Here is an 18,222-nt window from a genome sequence, read left to right on the forward strand (position 1 = left end):
TGGTACAATGTTACCTTCATTATAACCAAAGTTAAAAATATTTATGCCAAAGTCTTTACATAGTGAGAATCTGAGGGATCTGTAAACATGATCAATACTATTCTGCATAATTCTTCAAGGCAATTAAAAAAATCAAAGCTTAAGTTCCAAAGTTTTGTTTTGAGGGTTACTTTTTTGGTCTCAGAAACAACAAGCAGGTTGGCAGTGCTTGAAATGGAAAAACTTGACCTTTGGATCCAAGTTCTCGATCATCTTTTGTTGGAATTATACATATATGTTCTAAGTTAGTTCTGGGATTCTCCTGAGAACAAATTATTATTCACAGCTAACTAGTAGTTTTTATTATCTAATGGGATCTTATCCTCCAGACAATAAGATTTGTCTTAAGGAAGTCAAAAAAGGGAATTAGGTTTTCAGTAACCTTCTCTCCCTTTACATTTTTACAAGAAAATAAAAATTGCCTTAAAATGTTGCTAGAAACAAAATTACATTCTTTTTTTTTTTTTTTTTTTTTTTTTTGATGATGCTACAGGTAAGGGCAAGAAATAGGACTTTTAAATTTAATTTCTTACTCCACTTTAGTCTCCCTTTATAAACAAACAAAAATGAACAATTATAAAGTTGAGGCACCAGGTGATTAAGGGTGAATCTGGACATGTTCAGCCATGGCTGCTCCTTCCTGAAGAGGAGAAACGTGCTGTGGTGGCAAAGGCTGAAGGTGGTCACTGCCTAGAGAATGTTTTTCTGATTTCTCCTCTTGTTGCTGCCCAGCTGTAAAACAGAAAGATCAACATGTCATTGCAACAAGATTTCAGAAAATACAACATCCAAATCAGTCAAATCAAACATAAATTTGAAGTGCACAGTAAATACTGTAGTATTTAGTAGTATTTAGATACTAGTAAATACTACTATCATACTACTATAATGGAGCCCCCAAAGATCTTTCTCAGAAATTAAATCTTTAATACTTCAATATGTTTAACATGTATGAGACTGCCTGTCATCTAGGAGAGGGGGTGGAAGGAGGAAGGGAAAAGTTGGAACAGAAATATTTGCAAGGGTCAATGTTGAAAAACTACCCATGCATGTATTCTGTCAATAAAAAGCTATAATAAAAAAAAAAAAAAGAAATTAAATCTTTACTGTTCCTTTAGGGATTATATTCAAGAGAAAGTTTGCACCTGACACTAATGAGATAGGTTTTTTTGGGGGGGGGGTTTGTTTTGTTTTTTTGTTGAGGCAATTGGGTTAAGTGACTTGCCCAGGCTCACACAGCTAGGAAGTATTAGGTGTCTGAGGCCAGATTTGAACTCAAGTCCTCCTGACTTCAGGGCCACTACACCACCTAGTTGCCCCTAATATTTCCACTTGTGAAAAAAGTAGATTAACCAAAAAAAAAAAAAAAAATTCAATTAGCATAATAATTCTGAATGAACAAACTGTAAGAAATTAAAATAGAGATCTATGATTCAAAGATTTCCTGGTTTACTTCTGCAATATATTTTAAAATAAGCCAAATACTTTTTAATAAACCAGCAAATATTAATTTTTTAAAAGTCATAACTCTAATGTTACTAGATTTTGCTAAAGAATACACCTCAAACAAGCCTTAGATCATTCACAAGACAGTGTGAAAAAATAAAATCATACACTAAAAAACATTAGTATCTTCTAATAGGGTTGAAGTAGTGTGATTTCATCTCTTCTGAAATGCACCTTATTAATTAAATCTAAGTTAATATCAGAAATTTTCTAATTGCCAATAGCAATCTCTTGAAAATAATGCTCTCTATTTAGAACTATGCCCAAAAGATAATCAAACTGTACATACCCTTTGATCCAGCAATACGACTACTAGATTTGTATCCAAAAGAAATTTTTAAAAGAGGGAAAAGAATCCACATATACAAAAACATCTATAGCAGCTCTTTTTTCCCTGTAATTAAAGCTTTTTATTTTTAAAGCATATACATGAATAATTTTCAACATTCATTCTTGTAAAATCTTGTGTTCCAATTTTCTCCCTCCCTTCCTGCAATCCCCCTCTCCTAGATGGCAAGTAATTCAATATATGTTAAACATACTCAGTTCTTTTATATGTATTTCCACAATTATCATGTTGCACAATAAATATCAGATCAAAAAGGGAAAAAATGGGAAAGAAAAACAACAACAACAACAAAATGAAAATACTATGTTGCAGTCCACATTTAGTTTTTACAAATCCTCTCTCTAGGTGCAGATGGCTCTCTTCGTCATAAAATCATTCGAACTAGCCTGAACCATCTCATTGTTGACCATCATATAATCTTGCTGTTGACATGTACAACGATCTCTTGGTTCTGCTCATTTCACTCAGCTTCAGTTCATGTAAGTATCTCCAGGCTCTCTGAAATTATCCGCTGATCATTTCTTACAGAACAATCATACTTATTTACCATATACCATTGATGGGCATCCACACCGTTTTCAGTTTCTTGACACTACAAAAAGGACTTCCAGAAACATTTATGCACATCTGGGTCTCTTTCCCTCCTTTATGATTTTTTTGGGATATAAGCCCAATAGAAACACTGTATAGCAACTCTTTATGTGATGGCAAAGAATTAGAAATTGATGGAATGTCCATCAACTGGAGATGGCTAAACAACTTGTGATGTATGAATATAATGGAATACTATTGTGTCATAAAATGATGGGCAAGTAGATTTCAGAAAAACCTGGGAAGACTTACATGAACTGATGCTGAGTGAAGTGAGCAAAAAGAACATTATATACCGTTACAGCAACATTAGGTGAGGATAAACCATGACAAGACATGAAAATGCTATCTACATCCAGAAAAAGAGCAATGGAGTCTGAATGCAGACCACAGCAGACTTTTTTCCACTCTTTTTTGCTTTTTCTTTCTCATGATTTTTCTATTTTGCTTCTTTCAAAATGTAACTAATATGAAAACATGCTAAACATGATTATACTGTTTAACCTATATCAGATTGCTTGCTGTCTTGGGGGAGAAGGAAAGAAGGCAGAAAACTCTGCAACTCAAAATCTTATAAAAATGAATGTATACTATGTTTTTCTACCCAACAGGATCATTCCATGTCCAAAGAAATCAAACTAACAGGAAATGGGGTAACACTACAGCAGAAGACATTCAGTCCAAACGAAGTTCATTTACTCCACCTTCATCTTTCTTAAACTGTTTGCACACTTTGACATTGTTAATCATACTTCTCCTAGGTATTCTGTCCTCTCTAGAAAGTCTAGACACTGCTCTATACTGGTTCTCCTTCTACTTATCTATCTGTTCAATCTATAAAAGGGGATTCCTTTGCTAGAACTTCATCCAGGTCATTCCTATTTATTAATGCGGTGTCCCCCAAGGCTCTGTCCTAGGCCCCAATCTTCTTCAAATTCTTTATTATTTCATCTCCTTCCATGGATGAACTTCTAATCTCTATGAAGATCATTTTCAGATTTATTTATCAAGTACTAATGTCTTTTCTGACCTACAATTTCCATTCTCCAGTTGCCTACTAGACAACCCAAACTGGCATCTCAAACTCAGACATTTCAAACTCAGCATGGACAAACTGAACTTAATGTATTTCCCTTCAAATGCTTCTCCTTTCCCAACTTCCCTATTATTGTCACCATCCTCCCAGTCACCCAGGCTCATAAACTTAGTGCCACTCTCAACTCCTTACCTTGACTCACCCTACATATCCAATCTTTTGCCAAATCTTCTTAATTCTACCTTCATAGTATTTCCTGTATACTTTCCCATCTCTCCACTCACACAACTCACCATGTATACAGGTCCCATCATCTCACATGTTTATAACAGCCTTGTGGTTGGTATTTCTGCCCCAGTCTCTTCCTATTCCCCAGTCCAAACCTCCACTTATCTGCCAAACTGATCTTCCTAAAGCACAGGTCTGACCATGTCACTAATCAGCACCTCCATCATTACTCATCCTCACCATCCCACCTGTTCAATCAACTCTAGCAAATCTCTATTCTCTCCGACATCAAAGATAAATCCTTTGTTTGGCCTTTAAAACATTTCATCACTTGTAACCCATCCAGTCCTCTGACCTTTACTTACTTCCATGCCAGTTGTGTCCTTTTGACACAACACGTATCCCAACTTCTCATCTTTTCACTGGCTGCCTCCCTCCTCATTTCTGTCAGCTAGATGCTTTCAAGTATCACTTCAAATTCTACCTACTGTCCCTCTCCCAACTTGTAAAGTCCCTAATCTTTCCTCAATTTGGAAATCAGATTATCTAATATTGTATTATTTCTTTATAATTAATTGATCTTATTTATTTTTAATGTATAAAATCTGTCTCCCCCTATATTTGGAGTCCAGCCATAAGCCAAGAAAGAGAACTTTCCCATTTTGTTGGGAGGAAGAGCACTGTCCCAATTTGTTGGGCAACTGACATGCATTGCCTAAATAAAATGATATGCTCAGGTCAAACCTTTACTTCCTCAGTCACTACCCTCACTCACCACTCACAATGGGTTAGTCAATAAATTATGCCAAGAATTGTGCAAAGTGCTAGGAATTAAAAAAAAAAAAAGGTTAAAGGTAAATGACAATCTCTGCCCTTCTGACATCCAATTCTTACAACTATATTTACTTTTATCCTCCCTACTCTCCCACTCCTTCCACTGTATAAACTCTCTAATCTCTTTCTGAATCAGGCCTTGGTATCTCAGGGCAGTTATAATCTAACTGATACCCAGGTATCCGTAGGAAATGCTGTGCTGGTGCCAAGGGGAAGATCTATTTCCTAACATATGTACATTCCCCCTCTTAAGTCACTACACAGTATCAGTAGGTCCTCCATGGCCCACTTGTAGAATGGAATTTCAGGAAACTGGCAATCCGCCTAACTCACTTAAGCAGAGGGAAGTACATGGGACGGACAAATGCAATCTCATTGTTTTCTTCTCAAATCTGTACCTTCACCACCCCTTCCTTATTACTATGAAGGCCATCAGGTTCAACCTTATTCACTCCCCTTATCTAATCAGTTGCCAAAGATGATCATTTCTATCTTGTATGTGTGTGTGCATGTGTGTGTGAGAGAGAGAAAGAGAGAGAGAGAGAGAGAGAGAGAGAGTACTTTTAAGGAAGTGGGAAAAATTAATAAACAGAAATTGAAACGCTTACAATGTCCTCCTTTGCCTCCTCTCTAAATCCTTATATTCGTTCAAAGCTCATTTGAGATTGCATCTTTTCAGTGAAGACTATTCTTTTCTCCCCTGTTATTGATATTTCCTCCTTCTCTCAAATTTTATTTTGGTCTTAGTACATGCTTCCCTTCTTCCTTCCCCCAAAAGAACACAAGCTTCAGGAGATGAGGAACTGCCTCATTTTTAGCTTACTAACCATACTTCCTTGCACACAATAGTATGTCTAATTGGACAGGACAAAAGATTTTTAGTTAAGCATGTCAATGCAAATTACAATGTCATTCAAAGAAAATCTGTAAAATGTACTTTGGTGAATAAAGTTTCTTTTACATTTTTGTAGCCAAGTAGAAAAAAGCATACACCTTATTCTTTGAAATTACATTTCAATGATTGATATTTCATTTAGTACTATTAGTAGCTTGCTGTTTTTCTTCAAGGAAAAAAAAACAGCTACTTACGTGGCTGATATTTTAATTCTCCACCTGGCCCTGCTGGAGGTATTCCTTGTTGTAATCTCTTTTGTTCCATCTGCTGTACCACCTGGCAAATGAAAAAGTGAAAGCTAAATGTGTGAGTAGACTGAAAGAGATTCTCATTGGGGAAGACATTCAACTCCTGTCTCATCTGGATGAAGGTTAAATCAATCAAAAGTTTTACAAAGAGCGGCTGAATAGCAGGTAGGGGATGGATTTCCAGGGCTGACCTGCTGGTATTCCTGTTTCTGGGCCTGAAGCTGGTTGTGCTGAAGCTGAAGTTCTTCTTTTTGCTTCTGGAGATCTTCTGCCTTCTGCTTGAGCTTGTGCTCTTGTTCAAAGATATGGTTTTCAAATTCTTTCAGCTCTTCTTCTGTGAAAAGCTGCTGCTGATCCAATGTCTATTAAGGAAAAAAAAATCAGGACAAGAAAAGGCCTGAGTTTTATTATGGAAAGGGCAGAAACATGAGGCAAAGAACCAGAAGGAAGGAGCGCTATGCTTCTCACATATCAACTGCTATCACAGAAGGAAGCCTTCAAGCAAATCACAAGACTGAACCTGCAGAGTGCTTCCTGCAAAGTAAGACAAATTTCCAGATCTAGCCAATGTAACTACTACTTTTTCTTGATTATTACTTGTTACAAGGGAGAGCTTTCTTTTGGGCTGGGAGAAGGAAGAAAGAACAGAAGGAAAGAAAAAAGAGTAGGGAGAGAGAAATAAGGGAGGAAAAGGAGAAGAGGAAAATGAAGGGGGAAGGAAAGAGTCTTAATAAAATATTAAGAAATTCTTAATAGGGAAGGAATTTCAGAAGGAACAGATAAGCAGAGTAGGTCTATTATTGCATATTATTAAAATGCAGTTCTAAAAACTATATAACCAAAGGTCATGGTTTTAGATACAATGTTATTTTCTGTTCTTTATATACTGAAATGTTTGTTAAATTTATTATAAGACAGAAAACTTTTAAAAGGTAATCATTTAAGGTCACTTCTAGATTTTAAAACTTTATGATTTGATCATTCTAAATGGTTTTTGAGACAGTGGATTGAGAACCAGTTTTGGAGTAAAGGAAGATTTAGTTTCAGTCTTGCCACTAACACCTACATACCAGCTCTATGAGCTCGGCCAAATCACTTGAACTGCTCAGTGGGCTGAAGGATTCCAAGACCAACAATTCCAGGTGAGTTGATAAAGTATACTAGGAAATCAATAGGTGGAGTTTCCAAACTAGGAAATCCTTCTACTAATGAAATCACAGGTCCTGCCAGTGAATAATAGCAACTCTTCTCATGACATTCTGAAGCTCACTAGAGGGCACTAAAAGATGATATTATTTCTCTGTGATCTTCCCTCATACTTTTTTCCTTATGTTTCAAATAATAGACAAAAGCTTCTAAGGTCAAAAAATCAGCCTCTCAAATACTATCCAAAATGTTCAAATTGAGAAAGACATACTTTTATTCGAGATTAGAGGCAGCTAATTGTTACAGTAGATAGAGCACCAGACATGGAGCTAGGAGCCAGAGTTCAGCTACTGACAAGCTATGTGATCCTGGGCAAGTCCCTTAAGCTCTGTTTATCTCAGCATGCTCATCTTTAAAATGGAAATAATAGTACCTATCTCCCAGGGTTGATACGAGAATAAAATAACATTTGTAAAGAGTTTTGTGAATCTTAAAGGACTATATCAATGCAAGTTATTGTTGCTGTTATGTTTAGAAAATGATAGATTCTGTTTATGTCGGTGTAGTCCAGCATTTTTAAATTTACGTATACTGATGGAGGGAATAATACTTCCCATGGAGTACACATAACGTAGTAGGAATTCTACCAGTTCACAAAAAATTTGGTCTTACATAAAAAATCATTAAGTATCTAAATACATTACCAAAGACAATAAGGATAACAGTAAATGTCTTAAAGTGAAGAAAACATAAGTCTATTTAAAACAGATGTCACCTTCTGTTTGCATGCAATCTACTCAGGGTCATAGTATCATTAGAATCAGAGCCAGAAAGAACTTTAGAATCAAGAAATTCTAGCTCATAGAGAACTCTCTTCCTCACCAAAACCAAAAAGCTTGAACTTCTAGGTGCTTGCAACTTCCTTTTCAGAAAATACAACATCGAAATCAGTCAAATCAAACATAAATTTGAAGTGCACAGTAAATACTACTATATATAAAGCGAATGGAAAAACCAGTTCTTGCTTACTAGGAATTTCCATTCTAATGGATAATATATAGCAGAGATGTGTGTGTGAACATAAAGACTTTATTCTCTTGGTTTCCTTTTCACTTCTGTAAGTAAGTTCATCCAAATTGCATGTATATTAAGAATTGTGTCATTTTACAAAGCTCCCCTTAGATCATTGCTCCAAAACATTCTTCCCCTCAAAAGCCCGGTTTCTGGTACCACTGCAGGAAAATGTTGCATTGCTTTTATCTTTATGAAATGTGCTTTGGAATAATTTTGGATGGGTGACATCGCCCATAACAAAGTTTTACAAATCTTTAAAGAAAAAAAAAAAAAAACAGATATTACCTCCCAGCTATCTGGCTCCAAGAATTCTTTTTTCTCAGTAGCTTTTAGAAATTCTTCCAAAGTCACTAACCGGTCCCTGTTAACATCAACCTAATTAAAAGAAAACAGAAATGTAATGTTAACTTTTCCTTCCACCACTTAGACAACAAAGACTCTCTTCTGTTAAGAAATACTGAATACTATTTGACCTCAGGATAAGATGGGTACAAATTGAGAAAAATTCATCTCTTCTGTATTAGCAGTAGAACATTTTTTACTTCTTCACAATGGAGCTTAGAATGCTGTTGAACATATCTGAGCTCAAAGGTTTCTTTAAAGCCCTAAGCAAAACCAAATTTAAAGTTGAGTACTTTCCTAGTCTTAAATTTATACTTTTCTTTTACAGTCCTCATTGCAAAATAATTCCAGACTCCTTCACCCTTTTACTTATCTACATTAATGTGATGTATGCGAGTATATGATTCTACAGTCACTACTATTTGGTACCTAGAGTTTAATCTGTATTTAAGCCTGAGTACAGTGATGACTGTTAATGTTCTGTACATAATTATGAATATACATGGCATCCCTAACCCCAAAGAATATAGGTTTGCTTCATTTGTTTGTGTCTCCAGCACCTAGAAGGCCAGTGTCCGGCACATGGAAAGTACTTAATCAATTTTTGTTGCTTGAATTCACTACAAATTAAATAACCAAGAAATACTATGAAAAGTATGTTTTATGAGTTGCTTGAAAGCTTTTCTGTTGCTCAACTTAAATCTGTGACTATAAAAGGCTCTCAGACTGAGAGAAATTTTCAGTGGAATAGTAGAATGAGACACCCTAGACCCCATGAAGGTAAGAGTATTTCCCCTTCTTGGATTCTCATACTGATATACACATATGCAAATGCCCAAGCTTGAAATCTAGATTATATCTACAAGGTTTTACCCTTATATTATAGTATTATCCCCATTTTAGGTAGTATTATCCCCATTTTACTGATGAGGGAACTGAGGCTGGAAACTTGCTTAACTTTTCTAAGGCTCAGTAATCTTACCTATAAAATGGATATATTTTATACCACCTGAAATTATTTCCTTCCTTCATGGTCCAACTCAAATGTCATCTGCTCCATGAAACTTTCCCTATGCATTGTCTCTCACCCTTCATATCTGCTTCTCATGATCTCTCCTCTGTACTTAACTCACTCCACTATATATAAGAAATTACTAGAGGATAAGTCATTTTAGTCTATTAACGATAAGCTCCTTGAGGGCAAGCAGGTATCATAATTTGATTTGTATCCTCCGTATCAAGGACTTATTCTGATACTTTAGTGGCTTAATGGGAAAAATGGAAAAAAAATGCTTCAGAAGACCTGCATTCTCATCCTAGTTCTGTTATTTAGTAATAATTTCAGCGCTATGAAGTCTCAGTTTCCTCCTCTGTAAAACAAGAGGTTTAGTCTCAATAATCTGAACCCTTCTGACTTTAAATTCTATGGGTATCAGTGATTTCATCAAAGTGAAAATTCCTTTCACTCACACAGATAGCAACATCGCCATACCTTAGATAAACTATTTAAATAAGGTGCAATACTATAAAAATTCATCTTAGAGCCAGTCTCTGATGACAAGTGCCTCTCTCTCTATTGTCAGACTGGCCTCCAATACAAGTGGCCACTTTGACCTACTCTGAGCCTTTACAAACTGCTAAGAACTTCCAGTGGTTGTATTCTTTTAACATCTTACTGGAACAAGATTATTTTTCATAAATATTTCTTCATAAATAATTAAAATAGGATTTCAGTGGAAGCTTTGCAGATAGTGGGAATTTAACAAGAATATTGATTTGTATTATTAACAAAATAAGATTTAAATGAAATAACTGACATTTAATGACAATATTCTTCTTTCCAAGATAATTATCAAATCGTTAATGCCTACTCTTTTAGTTTAGGCCTGGTCATTCAACCAGTTTTGAATTGACCATCTGAAATACCATCTAATCTCAATTATATCTACAGCATTTCCTGATCAACCACTCTAATAATCCTGTGAAAAAGGAAAGAGTTAATATGCCTTGACTTTTTCTTGATAAGTCAGAGCCATTAGTGATCATTGCTTTTTTCCCCTAAATGTTCACTATGTGTTTAATAATATTTCTAGAAAAAAAGGAAAGCACCTGGATCTTTAGCATGTCATCTCTATTCCCATTTTGAAAAACTAAGATGTTTGTTCATGAAATGTTGAAAAGGCCCCAGGACGGCTTAAAAAAAAAAATTAACTGCCATAATTTTCTTTTTTATTTCAAATCTTATTTAATATGGAAATATGTATAGAAGAATTGCACATGTTTAACAAATATTGGATTGCTTGCTATCTAGGGGATGGGGTGGGGGGGAAGGGAGGGAATAAATCTTGGAAGACAGGTTTTGCAAGGGTAAATGTTGGAAATTATCTTGGCATGTATTTTGAAAATTAATAGCTATCATTAAAAATTTTAAAAAGAAAAAAATTTTAATATTTTCCCAATTCTATGTAAAAATAATTTTAATATATCATTTCCCCCCATATTTGAGTTCCAAATTCTCTCTTCCTCACTGCCCCATTAAGAATAGCAATTTGACATAGATTATACATGTGTAGTCATATGATTTTTTTTTTTTAAGAGACAGCATTTTTATTATCCTTAGCTTGTTTCATCAACTCCACTTCATTCTGAGCATTTCTGACACAATTCTTATTGGATCATGCATTGCTTTTGTGCTCATGCAGTGCTAGATTTATAAAAAACCAAAAGGTCTAGATTGAAGTTGGTTTCTTATCCATTTATTATGTCATATCACAGATTTTGTTTCAAATACCAAGAACTTAGAAATTTATTTCCAGTAAAATCTTTTCATGACAATACACAGACCATAACAATACAGAGTCAAACTTTTAAAGCATACCTCATTCATGACATGTTCCCTCATTCTAAGCCTTTCTTCTTCCATTTCTACCATGTCATCCTCTTCATTTTTAGGGTCATATACTTTTTCTAACTAAAAAGGGTTGAAAAACATCAGTGTGAAAGTAGATGCAAATTGAAGTGAGCAGAACAAAGAGAACAATATAAATAATAATTATAACGAAGTAAATGAAAGGACCTCTAAAAGTAAATTTATTGAAAGGGGGGAAAAAATGAAGGTACTGAGAGAAAACAAAACATACCTCTCTCATGGCAAAGAGGTGGAAAATTACCAGAAGAGAATATAGCACTGAATGTTTTTTCTTCATTGCTTTTCTTTGTCATAGGGGAGAGTTAGGAAATGACTATTGTAAAGACAAAAGGTATCGATAAAACATAATTTTTTTAAAAAGAGAAGGCCCACAAAAAAGAGAAGAGTAGGAGCAAAAAGAGAAACAAGAAATAATAAATTCAATGGGTTCCATTTTTACCTCTTTGGTAAACAGGGCTTCTAATTCTTGCTCATCCAAAAAACCATCACTGTTGACATCTAAAGTTTAAAAGTAACAAAGGCAAAATTGTTTTTAATAATCTAGAAAATAAATCATTAAAAAGAGAGCAATTTTGTACTAGTTTTTAAAAGACAGGTTCTGACATTCAACCTAAATAAGATAATTTCTCATTTTCAACAGCACCAAATCTTTTTTTACAAAGAATGAGATCTTCAGATAAGTCTGAGTCAGACACTACTTTGTCTACTTATACAAAATAAATTCTGAATAATTCATATTACAAACAATTTTTTTTAAACTTTTTCTTTTTAATTTTTATAATAATTTTTTAAAATCCATACAAATTTCTCTAAGCTCTGGTAGTAGTAATATCATTTAATGTTCATTGTTTTTAAAATAATTATAACCCGGTAAACCCAAAGAGTTATTATTAACTTAGAGAGCAGGAAACAGCTTGAATTAAATCACATAATGATTTAAAACATGTTACCGACTTCCAATATGCTGAACCAATCAAAATTCAGCAATAAAGACTGCATTTTACTATATAGAGAAAAACCATAAAAATTTCAAGTGACAATAAGATTCAATAAAAGGCTCTGGATGAAATATATGTAGAGCAGTAGTGATGTCAAATTCAAATACAAATGGAGCCACTAATTGGCCTCATATTGACTTATTTTTAAACTATAATGCTATCTTTCATTGCATTTTTATTTTATCAAATATTTCCTCATCATATTTTCACTTGGTTTATGTTTGATAGATACCTCTGATGTAGAATAATTTAGTTTTCAACTTTTGCAAAAAGAATATCCAAAGAAGGTAGTAGAATCAAGAAAATATTGCACACAGCAACAAGAAGATTATGTGATGATCAACTGTGGTGAACTTGGCTCTCAACAATGAAGTGATTCAAGACAATTCCAATAGACCTGTGATGGAGAGAGCCATTTGGGGGGGGGGGGGAAATAGTGTTGTTGTTTGTTTGGGTTTTTTCTTTTCTCCTTGTTTTCCCTTTTGAGCTGACTTTTCTTTTGTAGCATGATGAATATAGAAATATGTTTAGAAAAATTGCACATGTTTAATCTATATTGGATTGTTTGCTCTCTAGGGGAGTAGAGAAGGGGAAGAAGGGAGAAAAATTTGAACAACAAGGTTTTGCAAAGGTGAATGTTGAAAAGTATTTCTGCATATATTTGGGAGAAAAAGCTATTATTTTTAAAAAGGATACACAAATACAATATTGATATTAATTTTTTACCATGTAACTTGAAAAATGTCTTCGGGTCAAAGTCTCTAGGATCCAGTCCATCTGCCTCCTCCCATACCTCTTTTAGTTGGTCTTTGCTCCCCTACAAAATTGATTTTTTTAAAAATTCATGAGTTTATCTAAACTATTTTAGAATTTAGAATTAATATATTTAGAATTAATCTGTTGTTGGTGTTGTAAGAGATTCACAATAGTAAAAATCGCTTAAGTATTGATAATATTAATTAACAAGTAATTTATTTCTTGACATCAAATCTTGACTATTTTATAAGAAAGATCAAAGATTTTCACTTAGCTAACGGTCATAAAGCAACAATATTTACTGGGTGGTTAATTTTTGGATGATTTCCATGTTTCTTTTTCATTTCCTCAAACTTAGATTCTTCTTCATGTCTTTTTTCTTCATTCAATGTTTTCAAATATTCTCGCCTTTCGTGCTCCTTCATCATTTCATATTTTTTAAATTCTTCATGGCGAGTCCTATCATAGTTTTCTAAATCATTTGTAGCCTAGAAAATAAGATATTTTAAAACTCAAAGGTTACTGTTTAGAAATACAGTTGGAATTCTTGATTAAAATTTATCCTCGAATAATTTTACCGAAAAGTAAGATAAGTTGTAACACTAGATAATACTAAAATAAATAGTAAAATAACGTTAAATTTACCATGTTTTATTGTCTAATTCTATAACTTTATTTTTAGATATTACCATTTGAACCAATTTAAAAAGTTCAACTACAAGCAATATCCATATAGATAAATCCTATCTAAGATGCTTGAGATAGATGATCAAGATCAGGAGGTCAGGCTAAAACATGATTCCTACCACCATGATAGCTAGTTTTTATAAAGTAATTGGGATTTACAAAATGCTTTCTAATTTGTTATTTTATTTGATGACTCAGTGTCATTATTATTCACTCTAAAGTTTTTTTCTTGATCTGAGTCTGCAATTTTTGCTTAATTTAAATCCTGTAAGGTTTCAGCTTTACCTCTTTTTGAGAAAGTACTACATATTTTCTTCTAAGTACTAAAAAACGGTCACTTTGATCAACAACCAAAAAATAGTTACTGTAGGGTTTAGGCAATGCCACTAACACTGGGGGCTGGGCAGCTAGGTGGCACAATGGATAGTGCACCAGTCCTCAAGTCAGGAGGACCTGGGTTCAAATCTGACCTCAAACATTTAACACTTCCTGGCTGTGTGACCCTGGGCAAGTCACTTAACCCCAATTGCCTCAGCAAAAAGGAAAAAGAAAATAAAAATGAAAAGTAACACTAGGATATAAAATTAGGATAAAATTGTAAAAAAAAAAAAAAAAACTGGGCAGAGTCATACAAAGGAACCAAATCCAGGAACCAACAGATTAGAACACCAACTTTGATAACTTCATACAAAAGAAACTGTGTGTTTATGCAACATTAAGTTCCATTACTGTACAAGATATCATAGAAACTACCAAAAAAAAATGAGTCTGCCTCTCTGAGCTCCCTGACAAATAATAAAATCTCTGTACATCTATTTATGAGATAGATAAGATTTCCTTCAGGACAGCATACTCACAGCTTTGATTAACATATCTAAGTCTCTTGGTTCAAACTTGTCAGGATTCTGATGATTTAGATGCTCAAACTGTTTTAAAAGAGCTTGATGATCTATGCCTGTATCTGAAAGAAAAGAAAATGGGTTTTGCTCTCCAGAATGGTTGGATCAGTTCACAATTCCACCAATAATGTATTAGTGTCCCAGTTTTCCCAAATCCCTTCCAACATTTATCATTATTTTTTCCTGTCATCTTAGCCAATCTGTGTAAAACAACCTCAGAGTTGTTTTAATTTGCATTTCTCTATTCAATTTAGGGCATTTTTTTCATGACTAGAAATGGCTTTAATTTCTTCTAAAAATTGTCTGTTCATATCCTTTGATCATTTATCAATTGGAGAATGGCTTGTAGTCTTATAAATTTGAGTCAGTTCTGTATATATTTTTGAAATGAGGTTAAAGTGATCTTCTGAAAGCAGTGATCTAACTGTGTTATGCAGTAAACTCCAGTAGCTCCATATTGCTCAAAAGTCATACATAAAAATCTCTTGTCTATGGGCATTTTCTTTTGCTGTGTGTCATACCTGGAGTGCTCTCTCTTACTCGACTTCCTTATTTCCCCTGGTATCTCAGCTAAAATTCTACCATCCACAGGAAGCTTCTCCCAACTTCTCTTAATTCCAGTGCCTTCCCTTTGTTAATTATTTCTTATTTATGTTTTATATCATTTGCATTAAAAAGGGAAAAGGATCCACATGTGAAAAAATGTCTGTAGAAGCCTTTTTTGTAGTGGTAAGAAAATGGAAACTGAGAAGATGCCCATCAACTGGAGAATGACTGAATAAGTTATGGTATATGAATACCATATGAACCATATGGTATATGGTATATGAATATGGTTATAGAATATTATTGTTCTGTAAGAAACGATCAGCAGACTGATTTCAGAAAAGCCTGGAGAGACTCACATGAAGTGATGCTAAGGGAAGTGAGTAGAACCAAGAGAACTTTGTACCCAGCAACAAGATTATGTGATGATCAACTGTGATGGACTTGGTTCTTTTCAACAATGACTCATTCAGGCAAATAGATGTGTGATGGAAAGAGCCATCTGTACCCAGAGAGAGGGCTATGGGGACTGAGTGTGGATCACAACATAGTATTTTCACTTTTGTTGTTGTTTCTTGCTTGCTTTTTTCTTTCTCATTTTTTCCTTTTGATCTGATTTTTCTTGTACAGCATGAGGAATGTGGAAATACGTATAAAAGAATTGTACATGTTTAACCTATACTTGCTATCTAAGGGAAAGGGGGATAGAGGGAGAAAAACTTAGAAAACATGGTTCTTCAAGGGTGAATGTTAAAAAAAATCTTTGCATGTATTTTGAAAAATAAAAAGCTATTATTATCAAGAAAAATTCAATTTAGAGACTGAATGGAGTGAGAGATAAGGCAAGCAGACTATAGGATGATGAAGGCTAGCACCAAGGTGTGCCAGTGCTACCAGAGAACAGAAGGAAGAATAATCAAGAGATGCTGTAAAGGTGAAATCTAAAGGTCTTGGTAATATATTGTGACTGAGGGACTGGTAAAATGGTAGTGCCCTCTATAATAGGCAAGTTAGAAGTGGGTGAGGGGCTTAGAGATAAAGATAATAAATTCAGTTTTAGACATGGTTAGTTTAAGATAATGCCTGAGTCTAAAGTGCAAAGTGTTCCTTTAAAAGAGATTTGATTATCAGAATAGCTTGTTCAAACATAAAAAGCTGAATAATCTTCAGGTCCCAGGCCAAACCAGATATGCTAGCCTCTCTATTCTTAATCTTTATATGTCAAACAATATTGCCAAAGCATTTCAAACACTTTTTCTCATAAGATCATTAGATATATTTTCACTAATACTTTGATTTTATTTTTTATTTGAATAAAATTTATTTTGATTAAAATTCTAGCTACAATAAATATGTATATAGTAGAGGAGTTTTAAGTAAATTTTATTCTTGTACATTATTATAATTTTCTAATGGATAAACTCTCTTTCTTACTAAACCCCCCTTTATAGCAATGTAAACTACTAGTCAAATTATCTCCACAAAACTTCACTGGATAACATATTGTGTCTATACCTTCTGCACTACAACTACAAAAAAAGGCTGCTGTATTCATTCACATGTGGGTCCTTTTCCCTGATGATCTCTTTGGGATACAGACCTAGTAGAGACACTGTTGACCACTTCTATCATTGGTTTCACTCTTTTGTTCAGGACCATGATAGGGTTGTTTTCTTTCACATAATTATAATCATTGTATACTGTTGTACAGGTTATATTTGCATTTAAGTACTTTCGCTTCAGTTGTTAATATAGTATCTTTACATCCCATTCAAACATCAGATTCCTTTTCTATTTAATAATAGCCTAATTTGACTTTTTTCCCCAACAAACAACTACATCATTTATTGTCTAGAATGATATATGAGAACATCACATAAGTGCTTCAGCATGAAAAATATATGATGGACAAACAACAGGAAGGTTTGGATGCTATGACAGATTAAATTTTAAAATTTAGAGTTAAAACTTGATAATATGGCATTTAAAATTTAAATATTTCTTGATATATTCCAAACAAGTCATATGATGCACTATATTACACAGTAGATCTAATAAATAAAGGTTGCTAGCTAAAACAAATCTCTAAAACTCAAGTTCTAATTGGACATTTTATCATAATGAAGAAGGAACCCGAGGTACTTCTAGTTATTACAGATCTTATCAAGACAGAGAGACTTCAAGTATGTAACCAGGGACAGAATGTGTGCTTTTGTGGTCCAAGGTCAAATTTAATCCGTATAGAAAAAGTCATCACCAGAGTAGACAGCCACCAGAAGGAAGAATTCTTTGATCAGAGCAACTCATGACTAGCATAAACAAAGACAGCAAGAGGTGCAGTGGATCTGTCCTGGAACACATATACCAAGATACTCCTGAATCTTTTGAAGGAGATTAAAGGATATAGAGAGAGAAGATTATTTGAAAATCTAGTCCAAATTTTTGTGCTGATCCAATTTGGCCCTTTAACTTCAGGTTACTTCCTTACCATCATAAGTATACAATTAAAACTTGAATAAAGATTTGTTTTACCTCATAATGTTTAATTATTTATATCTCCTATGTAACATGATGCATCATATGACCTGTTTAGAATATTAATGTATTTGGCTGAAAGTAATTTTAAAAATCCTAGGCAACAAATAACAAGGTTAAATTCAAAATTTTAACTTTATTTAAAATAAAAATATAAAGTTTTGGATGGCAAAATATAAAGCAGTAGTTCTCTTACTTTTAATAGAATAATCAAAAATAAGACTCATTTAAGTAATTCTTGGTCCATGAAAAAGGATTGCTAAATATTTAAGTAACAAAATGAGACTCCAATCAACAACACAAGAGTTCATTTCAATTATTAATTTAGCTTAAACATTAAAAAAAAATCTAGCAAAAAATTAATTTTTGACAGCTGAAATTATTCCTAATTCTCCAACAATCAGGACACATTGTGACAGTATAAATATCAATGACTAAATTGGGTAAAGCAGTTTTAAAGATTCTTTCACCATGAGATTTCTCTGATTTTGTGAACCAAACCAATGCTTACATTAATAATAATACTAAGTATTCCTAGAGATATAGCTAGGATAAATAAATTATGAATGAACATTTTATCAATC

At 33.7% G+C, this 18,222-nt stretch overlaps 1 protein-coding gene across 1 annotated transcript in view; it reads right to left on the bottom strand.

Moving 5' to 3' along the window:
* Positions 1–474: 474 nt before the first annotated feature.
* The window catches only part of NUCB2 (nucleobindin 2), a 37,357-nt gene continuing 19,609 nt past the window's right edge, over positions 475–18,222 (bottom strand). Inside the window, exons 5-13 of the mRNA XM_031944120.1 lie at positions 14,516–14,619; positions 13,274–13,459; positions 12,942–13,032; positions 11,657–11,715; positions 11,167–11,259; positions 8,232–8,321; positions 5,918–6,088; positions 5,673–5,754; positions 475–771 (exon numbers count right to left, since the gene is read on the bottom strand). Coding sequence (XP_031799980.1) covers positions 638–771; positions 5,673–5,754; positions 5,918–6,088; positions 8,232–8,321; positions 11,167–11,259; positions 11,657–11,715; positions 12,942–13,032; positions 13,274–13,459; positions 14,516–14,619 — 1,010 coding nt within the window. The 3' untranslated portion in view covers positions 475–637. The remainder of the gene's footprint in view (positions 772–5,672; positions 5,755–5,917; positions 6,089–8,231; positions 8,322–11,166; positions 11,260–11,656; positions 11,716–12,941; positions 13,033–13,273; positions 13,460–14,515; positions 14,620–18,222) is intronic.

This window comes from Sarcophilus harrisii, chromosome 6, assembly GCF_902635505.1.
Source record: "Sarcophilus harrisii chromosome 6, mSarHar1.11, whole genome shotgun sequence".
NCBI classification, from domain to species: Eukaryota; Metazoa; Chordata; class Mammalia; order Dasyuromorphia; family Dasyuridae; genus Sarcophilus; species Sarcophilus harrisii.